The 13,662-nt window shown below is 58.6% G+C and overlaps 4 protein-coding genes across 4 annotated transcripts; all 4 read right to left on the bottom strand.

Annotated features, from left to right (window-relative positions):
- Nucleotides 1-611: 611 nt before the first annotated feature.
- On the bottom strand, nt 612-1,688 carry LMJF_34_3470 (conserved hypothetical protein; the record flags this gene model as incomplete). The annotated part of the gene is made up of 1 exon (XM_001686399.1): nt 612-1,688. One exon carries the CDS (start codon nt 1,686-1,688, stop codon nt 612-614), a length of 1,077 nt encoding a protein of 358 aa, XP_001686451.1.
- A 1,199-nt stretch (nt 1,689-2,887) lies between these two features.
- LMJF_34_3460 (conserved hypothetical protein) lies at nt 2,888-4,315 on the bottom strand (the record flags this gene model as incomplete). The annotated part of the gene is made up of 1 exon (XM_001686398.1): nt 2,888-4,315. One exon carries the CDS (start codon nt 4,313-4,315, stop codon nt 2,888-2,890), a length of 1,428 nt encoding a protein of 475 aa, XP_001686450.1.
- A 649-nt stretch (nt 4,316-4,964) lies between these two features.
- LMJF_34_3450 (conserved hypothetical protein) lies at nt 4,965-8,591 on the bottom strand (the record flags this gene model as incomplete). Its single annotated transcript, XM_001686397.1, has 1 exon — nt 4,965-8,591. One exon carries the CDS (start codon nt 8,589-8,591, stop codon nt 4,965-4,967), a length of 3,627 nt encoding a protein of 1,208 aa, XP_001686449.1.
- A 1,665-nt stretch (nt 8,592-10,256) lies between these two features.
- Nucleotides 10,257-12,161, bottom strand: LMJF_34_3440 (DNA topoisomerase IB, large subunit; the record flags this gene model as incomplete). Its single annotated transcript, XM_001686396.1, has 1 exon — nt 10,257-12,161. The coding sequence occupies one exon, from the start codon at nt 12,159-12,161 to the stop codon at nt 10,257-10,259; it is 1,905 nt and encodes a 634-aa protein (XP_001686448.1).
- Between the last annotated feature and the right edge of the window lie 1,501 nt (nt 12,162-13,662).

The following is a 13,662-nucleotide window of genomic DNA, read 5'->3' as shown; positions in this document are numbered from 1 at the left end:
AGCATCCTTGTATACCTCATTGCTGTCTTTCATCAAGGGTGCACCGGTGTCAAATTAGGGAGCGCGGTATCCCGCAGCGTGCTCGTGCGTCGGCGTGTGGCGGGAAACAAGTCCGACCCATTCTGAGGCACACAGCGGTGCGCGTCACTTTGAGTGGTTCGCGAGCACCAGCGTTTTTTCTTTCGCCATTTCTTTTTGAGCCCCCGCCGAAAATACGAAAAGATCCGCCAAAAGGCCGCAGAGCCCATTTCACGCCCCGGATTCTGTGCTTTCACACCTCTAATGCCGCGCCCACTTCCAATATTGTCCCTCTCTCCAACACACACACACACACACATCACCGTAGCTAGGCCTTTTAGCAGCAGACGCGTGGTACCAGACGGCAGCGATATGGACAGAGACGAGGAGGAGGGGGCGGGGGTGGGGTGCATGCGAGCGTTTGCGTGCGTGAAAGGGATGGGTGGCGCAGACACGCCAAGAGAAAATACACTGAGTGACGTGCTAATACGTGGGAAAAAGGAAACCACCGACACATGTACAAATAAAAAGAGCATGCTGGAGAGTCAAGCGATGTGAAGGGGTGTTTGCATCGATCAGAGCACCACGTCGCCTCAGTTATTGACACCGAGCCGCAGCAACTCAATTGTGGACGGTTGCGATGGCAATGGCGGCCGAGACCCCAGTGTGTAGGAGGCGGCAATGCAGGAAGGCAGCGAGGTACCGCAGCGGCGCTCGAGGACTTCGCCGTAGAAGGTGTGCACATTCTCTTTGCCGTACCAGTCCATAAGCAGCTCACGGTTCTTGGAAGTGAGTCCCGCCAGGGCCGTTTCTGAGATTACCAAGACGTAGTGCGCTTTGCCTGCGCTCCCACTCTGTGGCTGCACAGGCACCTCCAGCGCACTCGCTGCAAACTTCTCCACCTCCGCCTCACTCAGTTCGAGGACGCAGGAGTAGGCGGCGGACAGGTGGTCGTAGAAAGCCACCTCCTCCTCCTCCACATCGAAGACAAGGCTGCTGATGGCCCAGGCGCAGATACCCATGCCGCACCACCCCAGCAAGTTTGTGTGCGGTACCGCGTTCTTGCAGCGCAGAAGAAAGCGATTTTGAGGAGGAATGTTCAGGTTCTCTGGCCGGCATAACACCTCCAACACATCGGGATGGCTACGCTGAGAAACGGCCGTGTACACGTACCTGCCGCCGGGCGAAAAGATGAGAGAGCCGGACCCCTCCAGGTACTTGCCCTCCTCCTCAAAAGGCCGCAGATCAATCAACTCGATCGCGGCATTCTCCTCGGCTGCCTTGGTGATGTGGTTCACGAGCTGCTTGCGGGCCAGCTCACCTTGGCGGTACGGATTCATTGGGTAAAAGACAACGAGGTGGCGCTGAATGACGCCGTTGTTGTCGACGACGTTGTGGACGGAGAGGCTGTCCGCGACACAGACACTCTCACCGCGCTCCTCCAGCGGCACCCGGTACAGTTTCGGCTCGCGGGATTGGTGAACGACGACGGTGCGGATGCCGCAGTCCACCTTGAAGAAGGACTCTAGTTCGGTGACAAGCGCGCAGACCTGCGAGCGATCCATGTCGGCCTTCGCGTTGCCGACGTGCATGGACTGAATCAGGGCGTTGTCCTTCGTCTTCGGATTTGGCCCAAAGGCGATGGGGTTCACGAGGATTACAGAGGACATCGGCTTCACAGGACAACGGAGAGAGAGAGAGAGAGTCGAAGAAGAAAAACACAGAAAGGTGATGAGACGTTCGACGAGGCTTCCGCAACGGCGGCAGTGAACAGAAGGCAAGCTGACTTCAGTTTACGTAGGCGAGATATACGCAGCGAGTGCGCTGGTGCGAATAGAGAGAAAACGTGACTTAAGACGGCAGTGATCAATGCGCACAGTATCGTTGACCCGAGCGTTCGGGCTTTACGTCGTGTGCCGACAAAAAGGAGGAGGGTCAGACTCGAGTCACAGACAGGAGGCGGGGTGGAAGCAACGCTGCACGGGAGGTGCGTTCGGCGTGATCGCTTGTATGCAGGGATGTGTGGGTGAGTCCGAGCAAAGAGAGTGGGGACAAGAAGACCGCTGAGTAAAGTGTGTACACATGTATGTATATGTGTGTGTGCGTCTCGTTAGCAGGGTGCGATGGTCACCTGATGTGGTGATGCTGGCGATAGTTTGCTGTGTAGATGCAAAGCGGCGCCCTAATATTTCGCCTTTCCACCTGGTTGTTTCCTCTGCACAGTGACATGCGGGGCGGAAACCAAAGACAGGAGGCGGGAGAGGGAGAGGGAGAAGTGACGCGAGAGAAAGAGAGAGAGAGAGAGACAAGCCCGTCATTGCTCGCACAAAAAAAAAATAAAACAAGTCGAGCTACGACGAGGGGATCATGCTCGTACCTTCTGGGGGCTGTGGACAGTCAATGAATGTCGGCGAACAACAGCGGCAAAGCCGCATATGGATTCGCCTTCCCCGATACACGCAAACGCACGCAGAAAAGAAAATGGCACCACTCTATGCATCTGCGCAGAGGTGAGAGCATTCATGTGTGCCGCCGCACCGTCTTGTTTTTTTTGTTCGTTTTGTTGTTTTTCTCTCTCATATGCGTACCTCAAACAGGCCACTGACAATCCTCCACGTGCCGCGCACAGCACTGCTAAACACACACACACACACACACAAACGCCACTACCCGGTTGAAGCCAGGCAGGAAGGTGAAAGGGGCGTGTACGCGGGAGCGTCTCGTCCGCACGCCCTCGTGGGGTCGCTTTCGTGTGCGCTCGTGCGTGTGTGTGCGTGTTCTCGCCGTGACGAAAAGGAGGCGCAAAAAAAGACTTGCAACACACCGACACACACAAGATGCACCTCCTCTTTTGTTGTCTTCGCGTTTCTCACGCCAAGAACATGCTGGCCATAGACTCCAGCTGCTCCACCTGCTCACTGGAGAGCCCCAGCTTACTTTCATTATGCCGAACTGCCTTGAAGAAAGTGGCGACGGAAGGAACGGCGCCTTTGTTCGCATTCCACGCGGTGAAGCCCAGCTTGCAAGCAGACAGTAGCACCTCCGCCTGAGTCTCGTTGAGCTCCATTGTTGGGTCACCAGCAGCCTGGCGGATGTAGCGGGAAAGCTCGCCGAAAATTTGAGGGACGGTCGGGTCCAGGATGCCACGTTCCATGACGAGCTGCGCGAGAAGCGCGATAGCGCTATTGGGCGAGGCGTTCGCGGGCACGAGGCTCTCGGTGCGCTGCCGCTTCGCCACGAGCCCGTCCGTGCCCACCTCGTACTCCTCGTCCGGCTCCATGTCGACGTCAGGGAAGTGCTTCGTCGCCTTGCAACGCTCCTCGACGGGGTTAGTGGGGGCCTTGCCGAGAATCCGCACGCGGTACGCTGCCGCGCGCTCCTTGCGGTACTCCTCCGCCGACACACCCTCTAGGCGCAGCTTGAAGTGCGCTACCGCCTCCGCTGGCGCGTACGGGTTGTAGCCAAACTGCTGGTGAAAGGCGGCCGTCACTGCCGGGTCTGGCGTGCAGAGCAGCTTATCCTCTGCTGACGGCACGCGCCCCTTCTTGTACTGCGGCTTCTCACGCACGCAGTTGGAGCACCGACGTCGAAAGTGCCGATTGATGACGCCGCATGCCGAGCACTTCCAGTCCCCCATCCGGCACTCCGCTGGCAGCGAGCCCTCCTCGCCGGGCGGATGGTACAGACGACAGCTGTCACCCCAGCTGCAGTGTCCCTGCAGGTAGTCGATGCACGGCTGGCCAAAGTCGTTGAGACCGTCCTCGTCCTGCATCACCTCCTCCTCGCGTGCCCACTCCTCCTCTTCCGCCTGCTGCTGCTGCTTCACCTCGTTCGGGTGGTCGACGGCCCAAAGGCGCTCCTTTTTGGCGATCCACAGCGCATCGACGACATGACGCGGAAAAACATTTTCCCAGTGCTCCACGAGGCTTTCGTACTTGCCGGCGAGGTCGGCATCCTCGTAAGGGATGTGGTCTCGTCCGACCTCTAGAATGTACTTGCCGGCAGTGTAGCCGTACTTGTCGCGGTCCTCCTTACACAGCTTGTCAAGTATATACCAGCACGCGAGTTGTTTCTGGCCTGTCCACGTCTTGATGTGTCGGAAGAGTGCTCCGACGACGAGCTCGTAGTCAAGGAGGGTGTCGCCGACTTCGCGTGCCAGCGTGGCGGCTTCGGTGATGGTCCTTTTGCCAGGCTTCTCAATGGCGCGTAGGCGAGCGCAGAAGGTGGCGTAGCGACCGAGCGTGTCCCGATCGATCTCCGGGGGGTCCTGGAAGTACTCCTCACCACCGCCGAACATTTTCTAGCGCTACTGCGCCTACGCGCACTTGACACAGTGCATAAAATTCACAATGGCGAGCGGTGCTTGTGCACGACTTTCCCCCTTCGGCCTGTTTTTTCTCCCTGTTCCACGGACGGACGTTTGTGCGTGTGCGTGAACGGTGCGTGAGAGAGAAGAGAGGAGAGGAGAGGAGAGAGAGAGAGAGAGCGACATCGCTAAAAAACAAAGCAACAACTAAAGGGGCTGCGCATCGAAGAGGGAGGGGGGGGGGGCGGGCGGGCGGGCCGGGCCTTTCAACCCATTTTTTCCCTTTTTTGCGTCTCCCGTTTTGTGCTGTTTAGGAGCCTTCCTTTGAACTGCGTGCGACCACGGCGGCCGCGGCCCCGTTCCACCCGTCATGGCCAACGTGTCTCTCCCGACCTATATGACGGCACACGCGGCACCTTTCGAATAGGGGAAAGGGGCGAGAAAGAGAGAGACGGAGGGCGCTACGAGGTGTGAATGACGCAAGAGAGACGAGGCGCAGGTGAACGCAAAACAGGCAACGACACATGATACACCCAAGCACGGAGGCCGTGCGCAGCGCCGCACACCCCATTATCCCGCAGCTGTGCGCGGACGGTATTGCCCTCGATTCTGCTGCTTCTCACTTCTTCGGCATTGCACGTCATGCTCTGTAACGAAACATACTACGTTTCATATTCTCCAGAAGCTGATGTCGCTCGTCTTGTAGAGCAACCACAAACTTCTCCAGCCGATGCACCTCCTTCTCCAGAGAGGCGCACCGTCCTTCCAGTTGCTCGGCAACGGCAAAGGAGGGCGCCAGCGGCGCCGAGGAGGGCAGTAATACAGAGTCTGCTGTGGAGGCTGCATGCGGTGGCTGCGGCCTTTCCTGTGTGCAATGCTTCTGCTGAGAGAGATGAAGGCTCCGCAACGTTTCTATGAGGTAGTCACGATCAATCTCAAGCTGCTTCGCCCGCTCCACCAACGCCTCGACATCGGCAGCAGGGTACGGCGAGTCCACGTCGCCCGGTGCAGCCGCCACCTCGGTCGTAGACAATGACTGCACAATCGCTCGACGGGCAGCGGTGATGGACGGAAGACAGCTTGGCTTTGAAGAGCCATAGAATCTGCAAGTAGTCGACTTTACTGAAGGCACCAGCACGACTGTGGATGGTCTGGCGTGTGCCCGTGCGAGTGGGAACTGCGCTGGAGACGGCTGCAAAGCCCGCAGCTGCACTGTGGCGGCGCCGGTGTGGCTGCATCCATTCAGTCCAGCGCTCTGGCTCCTCGACTCGGGCGAAAAAAGCATGCGCATTGCAGGCGGTGGCGAAAGCTCACCACTGGGGCCACTGAGCTGTGCTTGGGCCCTCGCGGCGTCGCAGAGCGGTTGTGGCTGCTGCACCCACTCCGGGGAGGTAACCCCGACGAACGGCGTGGCGGTACCGCTCGCGACGCTGACCCCAGGACTTGGTGACGCTCCCACAGCGGAAAGCCCCGCTTCTTCGTCTGAGGAGCTGCGCGCACAGCAGTCGTGTTGCTCTTCGTTGTCGCTCACGGACGCTGAAGCGTGCGATGGGCACGCGCGTCTCTCGAGGGCCGCCACGTGACGCCAAACAGACATGATGACCGGGTTTACTGCCACTGCCGCAGATGTGTCCGAGAGAATCTCATCAGGCACCGAGGTGACGGATGGTACTTCCACGGCTGTGGTGCAGGTTTCTCTGCGAGGCGTTAGTGCGTCTGCCAGGGTGCGACACATCACCGTAGTGCGCGGTGAGGGTGTGCGGGCGGCAAGGTGTGCCATCACAGGCGTGGGGGATGCTAGCGCGCGGAAGGTGTCTGTACTGTGCGGCCCCTCAGCAAAGATGCGGCGCTGGGCCGCCGTGCACCGCTCGCTTGCCCTCTTTTCCGCCTTGGACTTCCATGTGCGAAACGCCACGTCCCGCATGTGCTGCGCGACCAATGCAGATGTCTGCTCGCACCGCACACGAAGGACGGACAATACTGCCGCTTTCTCGCGCCACAGGTTCCACAATCTACGGAGCCGCCGAGTGCGGCAGTCGCAGTGCAGCTGCGCTCGCCGCCGCCAAACAGTAAAGAAGCCGCGCTTGCGTTCAACGTAGGTCACTTGGGCAAGAAGGCCACCCCAGGATGGACTCCGAATGCTTGCAGCCGCGCCGTCGCTGACCTTTTCGCGAATGTAGGCGGCCACGATGCGTGTTTGCCAGCGATGTCGCAGCGCTGAACACCACTGCTGAAACGCGCGTCGCTTGTAACGTCCGCGCGCGAGCGCCTCAAACGCGTGAATAGATTCGGCGCAAGCGGATGTCTTCAAATAAGCCGAGTCGTGAGCGATAGCGCCGAGTGCAGCCCTTGCAGCCGTGCTTCCAGTAGCCTCACGGCCGGGCACCGATGGCTGCGTTGGGTCTGTTCGAGAGCGAGTGGTGGGCAGCGGAACCGCATCCCGCGGCAGCAATGCAGCGTCCGAGGAGAGCGACGTCATGGATATCGTTGTGGAGTCCATCGTCACATCCTCCGCGTCGCGGTGCTCCAGCTGCGGCGGTGACGGTGAAGTGCTGGAGAGACGCCGCGACTCCTTTCCAAGGGCGTCCTTGATGCTCGTCTCTACCGGAGCGACCGTGCCCATTGGTATGCGACCGGTGACTGCTGTACCAAGGCTGGATTCCCGTTGTTTCAGCGCTACCTGACCCTCCGCGGCACCTCTTCTCTTGGTACTCTTGCGCTCTGCCGCTGCGGCGCCGACCTCGACAACCAGTCGCCGCCGCCCCGTCGCGTTAACCTCTGCTGCCTCTGCCGGCGTACAATGCGCGACGGCATGCAGCCACACCCCACACAGGCGGTCGACATCATGGGACGTCAGCGTCTGCCCCGCAGCGCTCGAGATGCGCAGGAGCAGTGTGCAGAGGCGGACATCAAGAGAGACGATCGTCTGTCGGAACGCGTCCTTCGACCAAGCCTGACACGTATCAGCCACTTCCGTGGCGTCGGCGCGGCGCAAGGACCTCCGACTCCAGTCCAGCTCCTTGCTTGCAAGCAGGTGCGACAGCGACTGCAGCACACTCGCGCCACTGGATGAGGTGCTTGAAAACAGTGAGCAGGAGGAAACGGTGCTGACGCTCGCAATCTCGCTCGGGTCTATCGTGTCAGATGCGAAGTTCGTGACCCTGGTGGTCGTGAGGTCGGCTACTCCGCCACTTTTCTCGTCGACGGCCTCACACACGCCTTTGTCTACTGTGACGCTTGTGTGCGTGTGCGCGTGTGGTGCCTGAGCTGGGGCCGGATGCGCACTGTTGTGCTTGCTGAGAGGAAGCGAGGTCGTACGCAGGCAACGATGATCGCGCACAAGCTGGCGAGCCATGTGCGCCGCCCCTGCAATCCCGACCCGGGACAACGCGTGCGCTACCCCTCGCTCCAGCAGCAGCTCCATACTTGCATGTTCGCTCAAGTCATGCAAGACGTGACCGCGCAGACGCAGTTCGCGGTGCAGCCGCTGACGGTTTTCGATGTCCACCAGAAATGCCAGGAGCTGCATGCGGTAGAGCAGCTCCGGCAGCACAGCTGACTCCCGCAGAAGGCACAACGCGGCGTGTTTTAACTCTGCCGTGGTGACGGCAGCGCTATCTAGTTTGCGCAGACGGCAGGTGCTGGGGGACAACTCTTGAGGCCACGAGCAGATTCGCAGTAGATGCGCGCGGTAGTGCGGTAGCCGTGTCACCGGGTTGTACTCCAGGGAAAGATATTGCAAATCAGGCAGCATGGCGAGTGGCTCGCAATCCTCAATGGTGCGAATGCGGTTGCCCAGCAGTGAAAGACAAACACAGTGCCTGAACTGCACTATGCCGAGCAAGCTCGAGATGCGGTTGCGCGAGAGCAGCACTGTGTGCAGACTCATGGCAATACCCACATTGAAGCAATTCAAGTGGGAGTCCTCGTTGGCAGCCGTTTTCTTTTGCCCAACTGGCGAGTTGCTGCTGCCCACGCCAGTAGTGACGGCAGGGCCAGGGGAGGTGGCGTGCTTATGCTGGACACAGTCCCCGTCGCCCTCGGTGCTCAGTCGCTGCGCGCGACGGCTGCACCGGGCAGCTTGCACATACACGCGAGCGCTCTCGGCTACGCTTACAGGTGCACCCTTCGCGGTTAGGGCCGACAACACAGAGGGGTAAATGTCCACCACGGTGATCCCCTGTGCGTTGCAGGTCATCTTCTCCAACGACGAGCTAACGAGGCGCGGGTTCGCCCGCACTGCGGAGGACAGCGTCACACTCGACATGGACACCGCCACACCAACGGCTGCAATGGAAGAGGGGAACAAAAGCAACGTGGGGCGACACCACCACCCCCCAAACGGCGGCGAACTGCGAGGGCGGTGGTAGAAACGCGACTGCAGCTCGCAAAACTACCTCACCACGTTGGCAGCGCCGTTTCCTGTCTATCTCTACCTGAGGAGGCACGGGAGTGCAGTGATACGCTGCAGTTTCGGTCACCACCACCGCTTCTATGAAAGTCAACGCGAGGAGAATAAGAAATGGCACGAACAGTACACACACACACACACATATATATAGAGAGAGAGCAAACCACCACCACACACGCATGCGGCAGCCCGGCAAAGCGGCTCTGCGGTGGCGCGCTTGTCTGAACAGGTTTGCGTGTGCGTGCGGATGGCCCCGCGGTCTTTCGTGCCTTGGATAGCAGCGTCAGCGCCACACCAGGGTGGACTCATTCACCGGGCTGCAGCGTCAAGAGAGGGCAAAGGAATTCACGGAGACGTCAAGACGACGGAACGGAGGGAGAAGGGGAGGGGAGGAGAGGAATGGCAGGCATTCGTAAAAGAAAAATGAGGAGTCGGCAGGTTCGAAGTTTCAAGGCTTATACCCACTCACCATATCCGCCTCACTGGCAGCGACGTGTTCCAGGTAGCGCCGCGGCAGACGTCTTGCCCACCCACGTGTTAAGGTACTCCTCCTGGCTATGTACACGGTGACGCAAAGTAGCGGCCCTGGAGAACGTGTATGACTTTGCCCTTCGCTCGCCTTGCTCTATTGAGATGGTCGGCATTGGCCCTACCCCTCGCTTCTCCGGGACACACCCTCGCATCGTGGCAGCGGTGATGGCGACGAAACGAAAAGAGGCGGGCTCAGACAAGTATACGCTGTGCCCAGGTAGACAACAGCAAAACGCCGAGCCGTGGTGAAGGAAAACAAATGGAGACACTTATAGATACACAGAGGCACATGCGAGGCTTCCCCCCTCCCCCTCCAAAAAAAAAACCGGTGTCATTCAGACCTTCCATCCGTGCAACGGTTAGCAACAGTACCAACCAGGCGACGCGCGCGTCTACAAGGGGACGCCTCTACATGCTATGCCTCACTTTCGGTTGGGCTACTTTTCCATGAGCAGTGGCTGGTCGTAGCTAACACGAAACCGGGCGATCTGCGCACGCGCTAGCAAGCACATACACACACGTACACGCACACATACATGCACACAGCCAGTCGTGAACGCGACAGCCGAGTCCGAACTTTAGAGGTTGAGAGCCGGCCTAACACACACGAGCGCGCACGAGAACATACGAGGGACAGGGGCCTTAAGGCCGGGGAAGGGGTGAGGCACAAGGGGTCAGATGAAGCAGGCCCACCTCCACGCACACGCACACAACAAGCAAGCAAACACACACGCACGCGGATCCAGAGAACCCCCCCTCCAACGACCATACGTACTCCGACACCGACAAACGAACAGAGTCACTCGTGAACGTGCACACGGGAGTAAGCCGTTGAGAGCATCGACGACGCTATACGCATACGACAAAAAAAAAATAAACACCGAAGTGCAACACGCCCAACACAGCACCGCGCACATCCCTCCGCGTTGGTGAGCGGCGGCGCGCTTCTTCGCTCCCTTTTCCTTGTGTTACGCGGTGCAGGACTTGTACCTACACCCTCAAAGCTGCAAGAGGCACATCATCGTCGTCACTGGCCACCTTGACGGCGCGCTGCCGCTTGACGCCAGCCGTCTTCTTCGTCTTGGCTGCCATGCTCATGAGCGGCACGTCGTCCTCGTCTTCCTCCTTCGACCTCTTCGGCGCCTTCTTGGACGACTTGCGTGCTGCCTTCTTGCTCGACGCCTTTCCGCTCTTCTTGGCCGACTTCTTCTTTGTGGCGGCCCTCGTCTTCCCAGATGCGGACTTGGCCTTCTTGGTGCCCGACGAGGATTTCTTCTCAGACCGCACGCGCGGCGCCGCACGCTTTGCCACGATCTCCTCGAACTCCTTCTTCTGCTCCTCCGTGCCGTAGCTCTCGAGCCACTCGCGCTGCATGCGGTCCTGCTCCTCCAGAAACTCCTTCGCGGCCTCCTCGACCGACTTCTTCTTGGCGGTCACCTCCGCCTTCTCCAGGAGCTCAAGCGTCTTGCGGGTGTACTCGGACTTGGTGGTCAGCTGCATCATCTGCAACTTGAAGTTCTTCGAGACGGACTTTTGATGGTTGCACAGAATGGCCACCTCGGTGTTCGCCTTGTTGAAGTAGGCCAGCTTGTCCGCGGTGGACCATTTGGGGTCGACTGGTTTTTCTTTGAACCACCGATCGAGGGTGATGGAGGCATTGTAGGTACGGAACACCTTGGCAGAGAGGCCGTCCATGAAGGACTTGAGGTGGTCATTCAGCTGCGTGGGGTTGAGCTGATCGAAGATGTCCATGCCCGGCGACTTACGACAAGTGAAACGCTGCAGTAGTGCGTACACCTCCGGTAGCACCGCCACATCGTTCTGGTAACGGATCGAGTCCTTGCCCAGGAAGTCGAACCGCACGATGTTGTCCGGCATGAGCTGGATGTGCTCCACACGCAGCGAGCAGCAACCCACCGTATCCGCCTCGTCCTCGCCCTTCTCATTACCAACGCGGAGGGCGAGACGGTCAATAAAGTACATGGCGACGGCCCGCTGCGCCACGTGCAAATCATTGGATTTGAAAGCCTCCATGTAGGATGCGCGAATGTCATCCACTTTGTCCTTGAGCTTGCGCGCCTTCTCGAACTTCACCATGTCAGACTGTCCCTTGACACTGGAAGACGGGGCAAGCATGACGTACTTCATGTTGCCAGCCACGTTGTCGCGCCACATGGCGAGCCACGTCACGGTGTGGTCGTGCTGCACCGCAGCCCATTTGTGCCCCGCAGGCGGCACCGGCACCTCGGCCGTCTCGCCAATATTGATTGTGATGTCCTCCGGCTGCACGCGCACCTTCAGCTTGCCCATTAGCGGGTGCTTGCCGCGTCCGCGGAATAGGCCCGGCGGCTCCACGCGGAAATTCGCCACCTGCTCGCGACGTCCGTCCCACACGCAGTAGCGGTACGGCTCTGCCTCCGCGTCCTGCTTCTCCTTGATGGCCTTCTTCTCTTCTTTCGTCCGGCTGAGCTTCTTTTCCCGCTGGACGAGGTACCACTGATAAATGGGCTCGAAGTCGCAGAGCTCCAGGCGACGGATGGGGTGCTGGCGCTTGCCCAGGATCTCGCGCCAGCTTTCGAAGAAGTTGCGCCGGAACACCTCCATGCGGTAGTAGTCGTGCTCCTTCATCACGGCGAACATTGTCGCCACCTCTTCTTCCTCCGGCGTCATCTTAAACTCGCGTCCATCGTAGAAGATGGGGATGCCGTGGGGCTCGTACTCGGGTGGAAAAAGGACGCCATTGTGGGCCAGCGTCTCCCAGCGACGCTCGCCCTTCATGGCGATACGGAGGTTTTCCTGCTCCCACCAGTTCAGGTCCTCCTCGTTGATCTCCTCATCTTCATTGGAGTAGCTCTGCTCTCGCTTCACCTCCATCTTGCTATTCTCCACCTTCATGATGCTGCTGATGCTGTCACGGTGACAGCAGAAACGGCGAAGAGGAGCACCTATATGTGGGCAAGGTTCGTAGAGGTGAAGAGTGCACAGGTGAGATAGTGGGACCAAAGGGTAAGTAGATGGAGCAAGAGAGAGAGACACACACACACACACACCAAAAATAGATAAATAAGCGAAACACACACAAAAAAAATGTTGGTGTTAGAGTCAAGGGTGTAAAGAAGAGGAGGTACAAGAAAACACCAAGGGGGAAACAATAAATGTGACGACAGAGCAACGCAACAACACGGACAGCCACCTCCGCAGACACGGGAAGGCGTCTCCTTTTCTTTTTCTTTTTGTTTCGTGCTGCTTTATCCGAAGTTTGTGTTGCTTGCCTTATCCGTTAACGCAACGCGCCCACAACGAGCAAGAAGACGGCGCAGACAAGAGGAGTAACACCAAAACAAAAGAGGAACGAAAACGAAAAAAAAAACGCCGGCAACACACCGGGGCGGGGAGGGGAGAGGTGGGGAGAGGTGATACGGCCCCCACTCCTGTTTAAGTCGCAAGAACGCGGTAGAGGGAGAGAGGGACAAGCACGCACACACACACACAACAGCCAAACAACAAAAGACCTACTGAGGACGATTTGGGACGCGATATAACCGTAAAATGTCGTTCGCTCCGATTTGGCTTGGTGCCTCTGCGGCAGTGAAGAAAGTGGGGGCTGGCGGGGGAAGGGGGGAGGCGGGGAGCGCACTGCTGGCTGATGGGATACCATGTGAGTGGGAAATCCATAAGACAGGTGCATGGGTGTGCGCGTGCGTAGGCGTGTGGGGGGTAACAGTGGTGCCGCAAATGATGTTGGTGTGTGTGTGTGTGTGTGTGTGTGTGTGTGGCGATGCAGAAAAGGCCGATAGAAAAAGGACATAGGTTGCACGGGTTTTAAGCCATGATGTTGAGCTAGAAGGGTTATGCCCTTGAGAGCCTCTCTCCCTCCCCCCTGGCAACGGCATGCTCCAGCGAGCAGATGGATTTTTCATGTCGGTGTGTCCAGGCCACAAAAGCACACAGTCCGCAGCGAGGGCAATCAAAAGCTTCATGCCGTGCTTCCCATGAGGCAGCTTTTACACAGTCTTCTGCGGGTGTCAGGCGTCAGCCAGAACCGTATAGCAGAGACTCGGAGACCACGGGAAACTCCCGGAGGCTTGCTATATTCGTGGCTGCACCCGAGGAATAGTGCGCGCCACGTAAACCGTTGCAGATCGAATACAGACCCCATGTAACACGCATACGCACATACATGCCCAATCAAACACCCAAGTGCCACGTCGTTTCCCTCACGTACAACATGTCACGAGGAAAGCAGGAGTCAGACGAGAGAAAAAGAGGCAGCGAGTCAACAACGAAAGGAAGGCGGCATAGGCAGGTGCACAGAGTGACATGCAACGACGCACCATGGCAAACACATACGTATCACCACGCTTCCTCGCAAAAAAAAAAATGTCCGAAAGTGAGC

This window comes from Leishmania major, chromosome 34 (assembly GCF_000002725.2).
Source record: "Leishmania major strain Friedlin complete genome, chromosome 34".
Lineage (NCBI taxonomy): Eukaryota > Euglenozoa > Kinetoplastea > Trypanosomatida > Trypanosomatidae > Leishmania > Leishmania major.
Note: the sequence above shows the minus strand (reverse complement) of the source record. Positions and strands in the feature narration are given on the sequence as shown.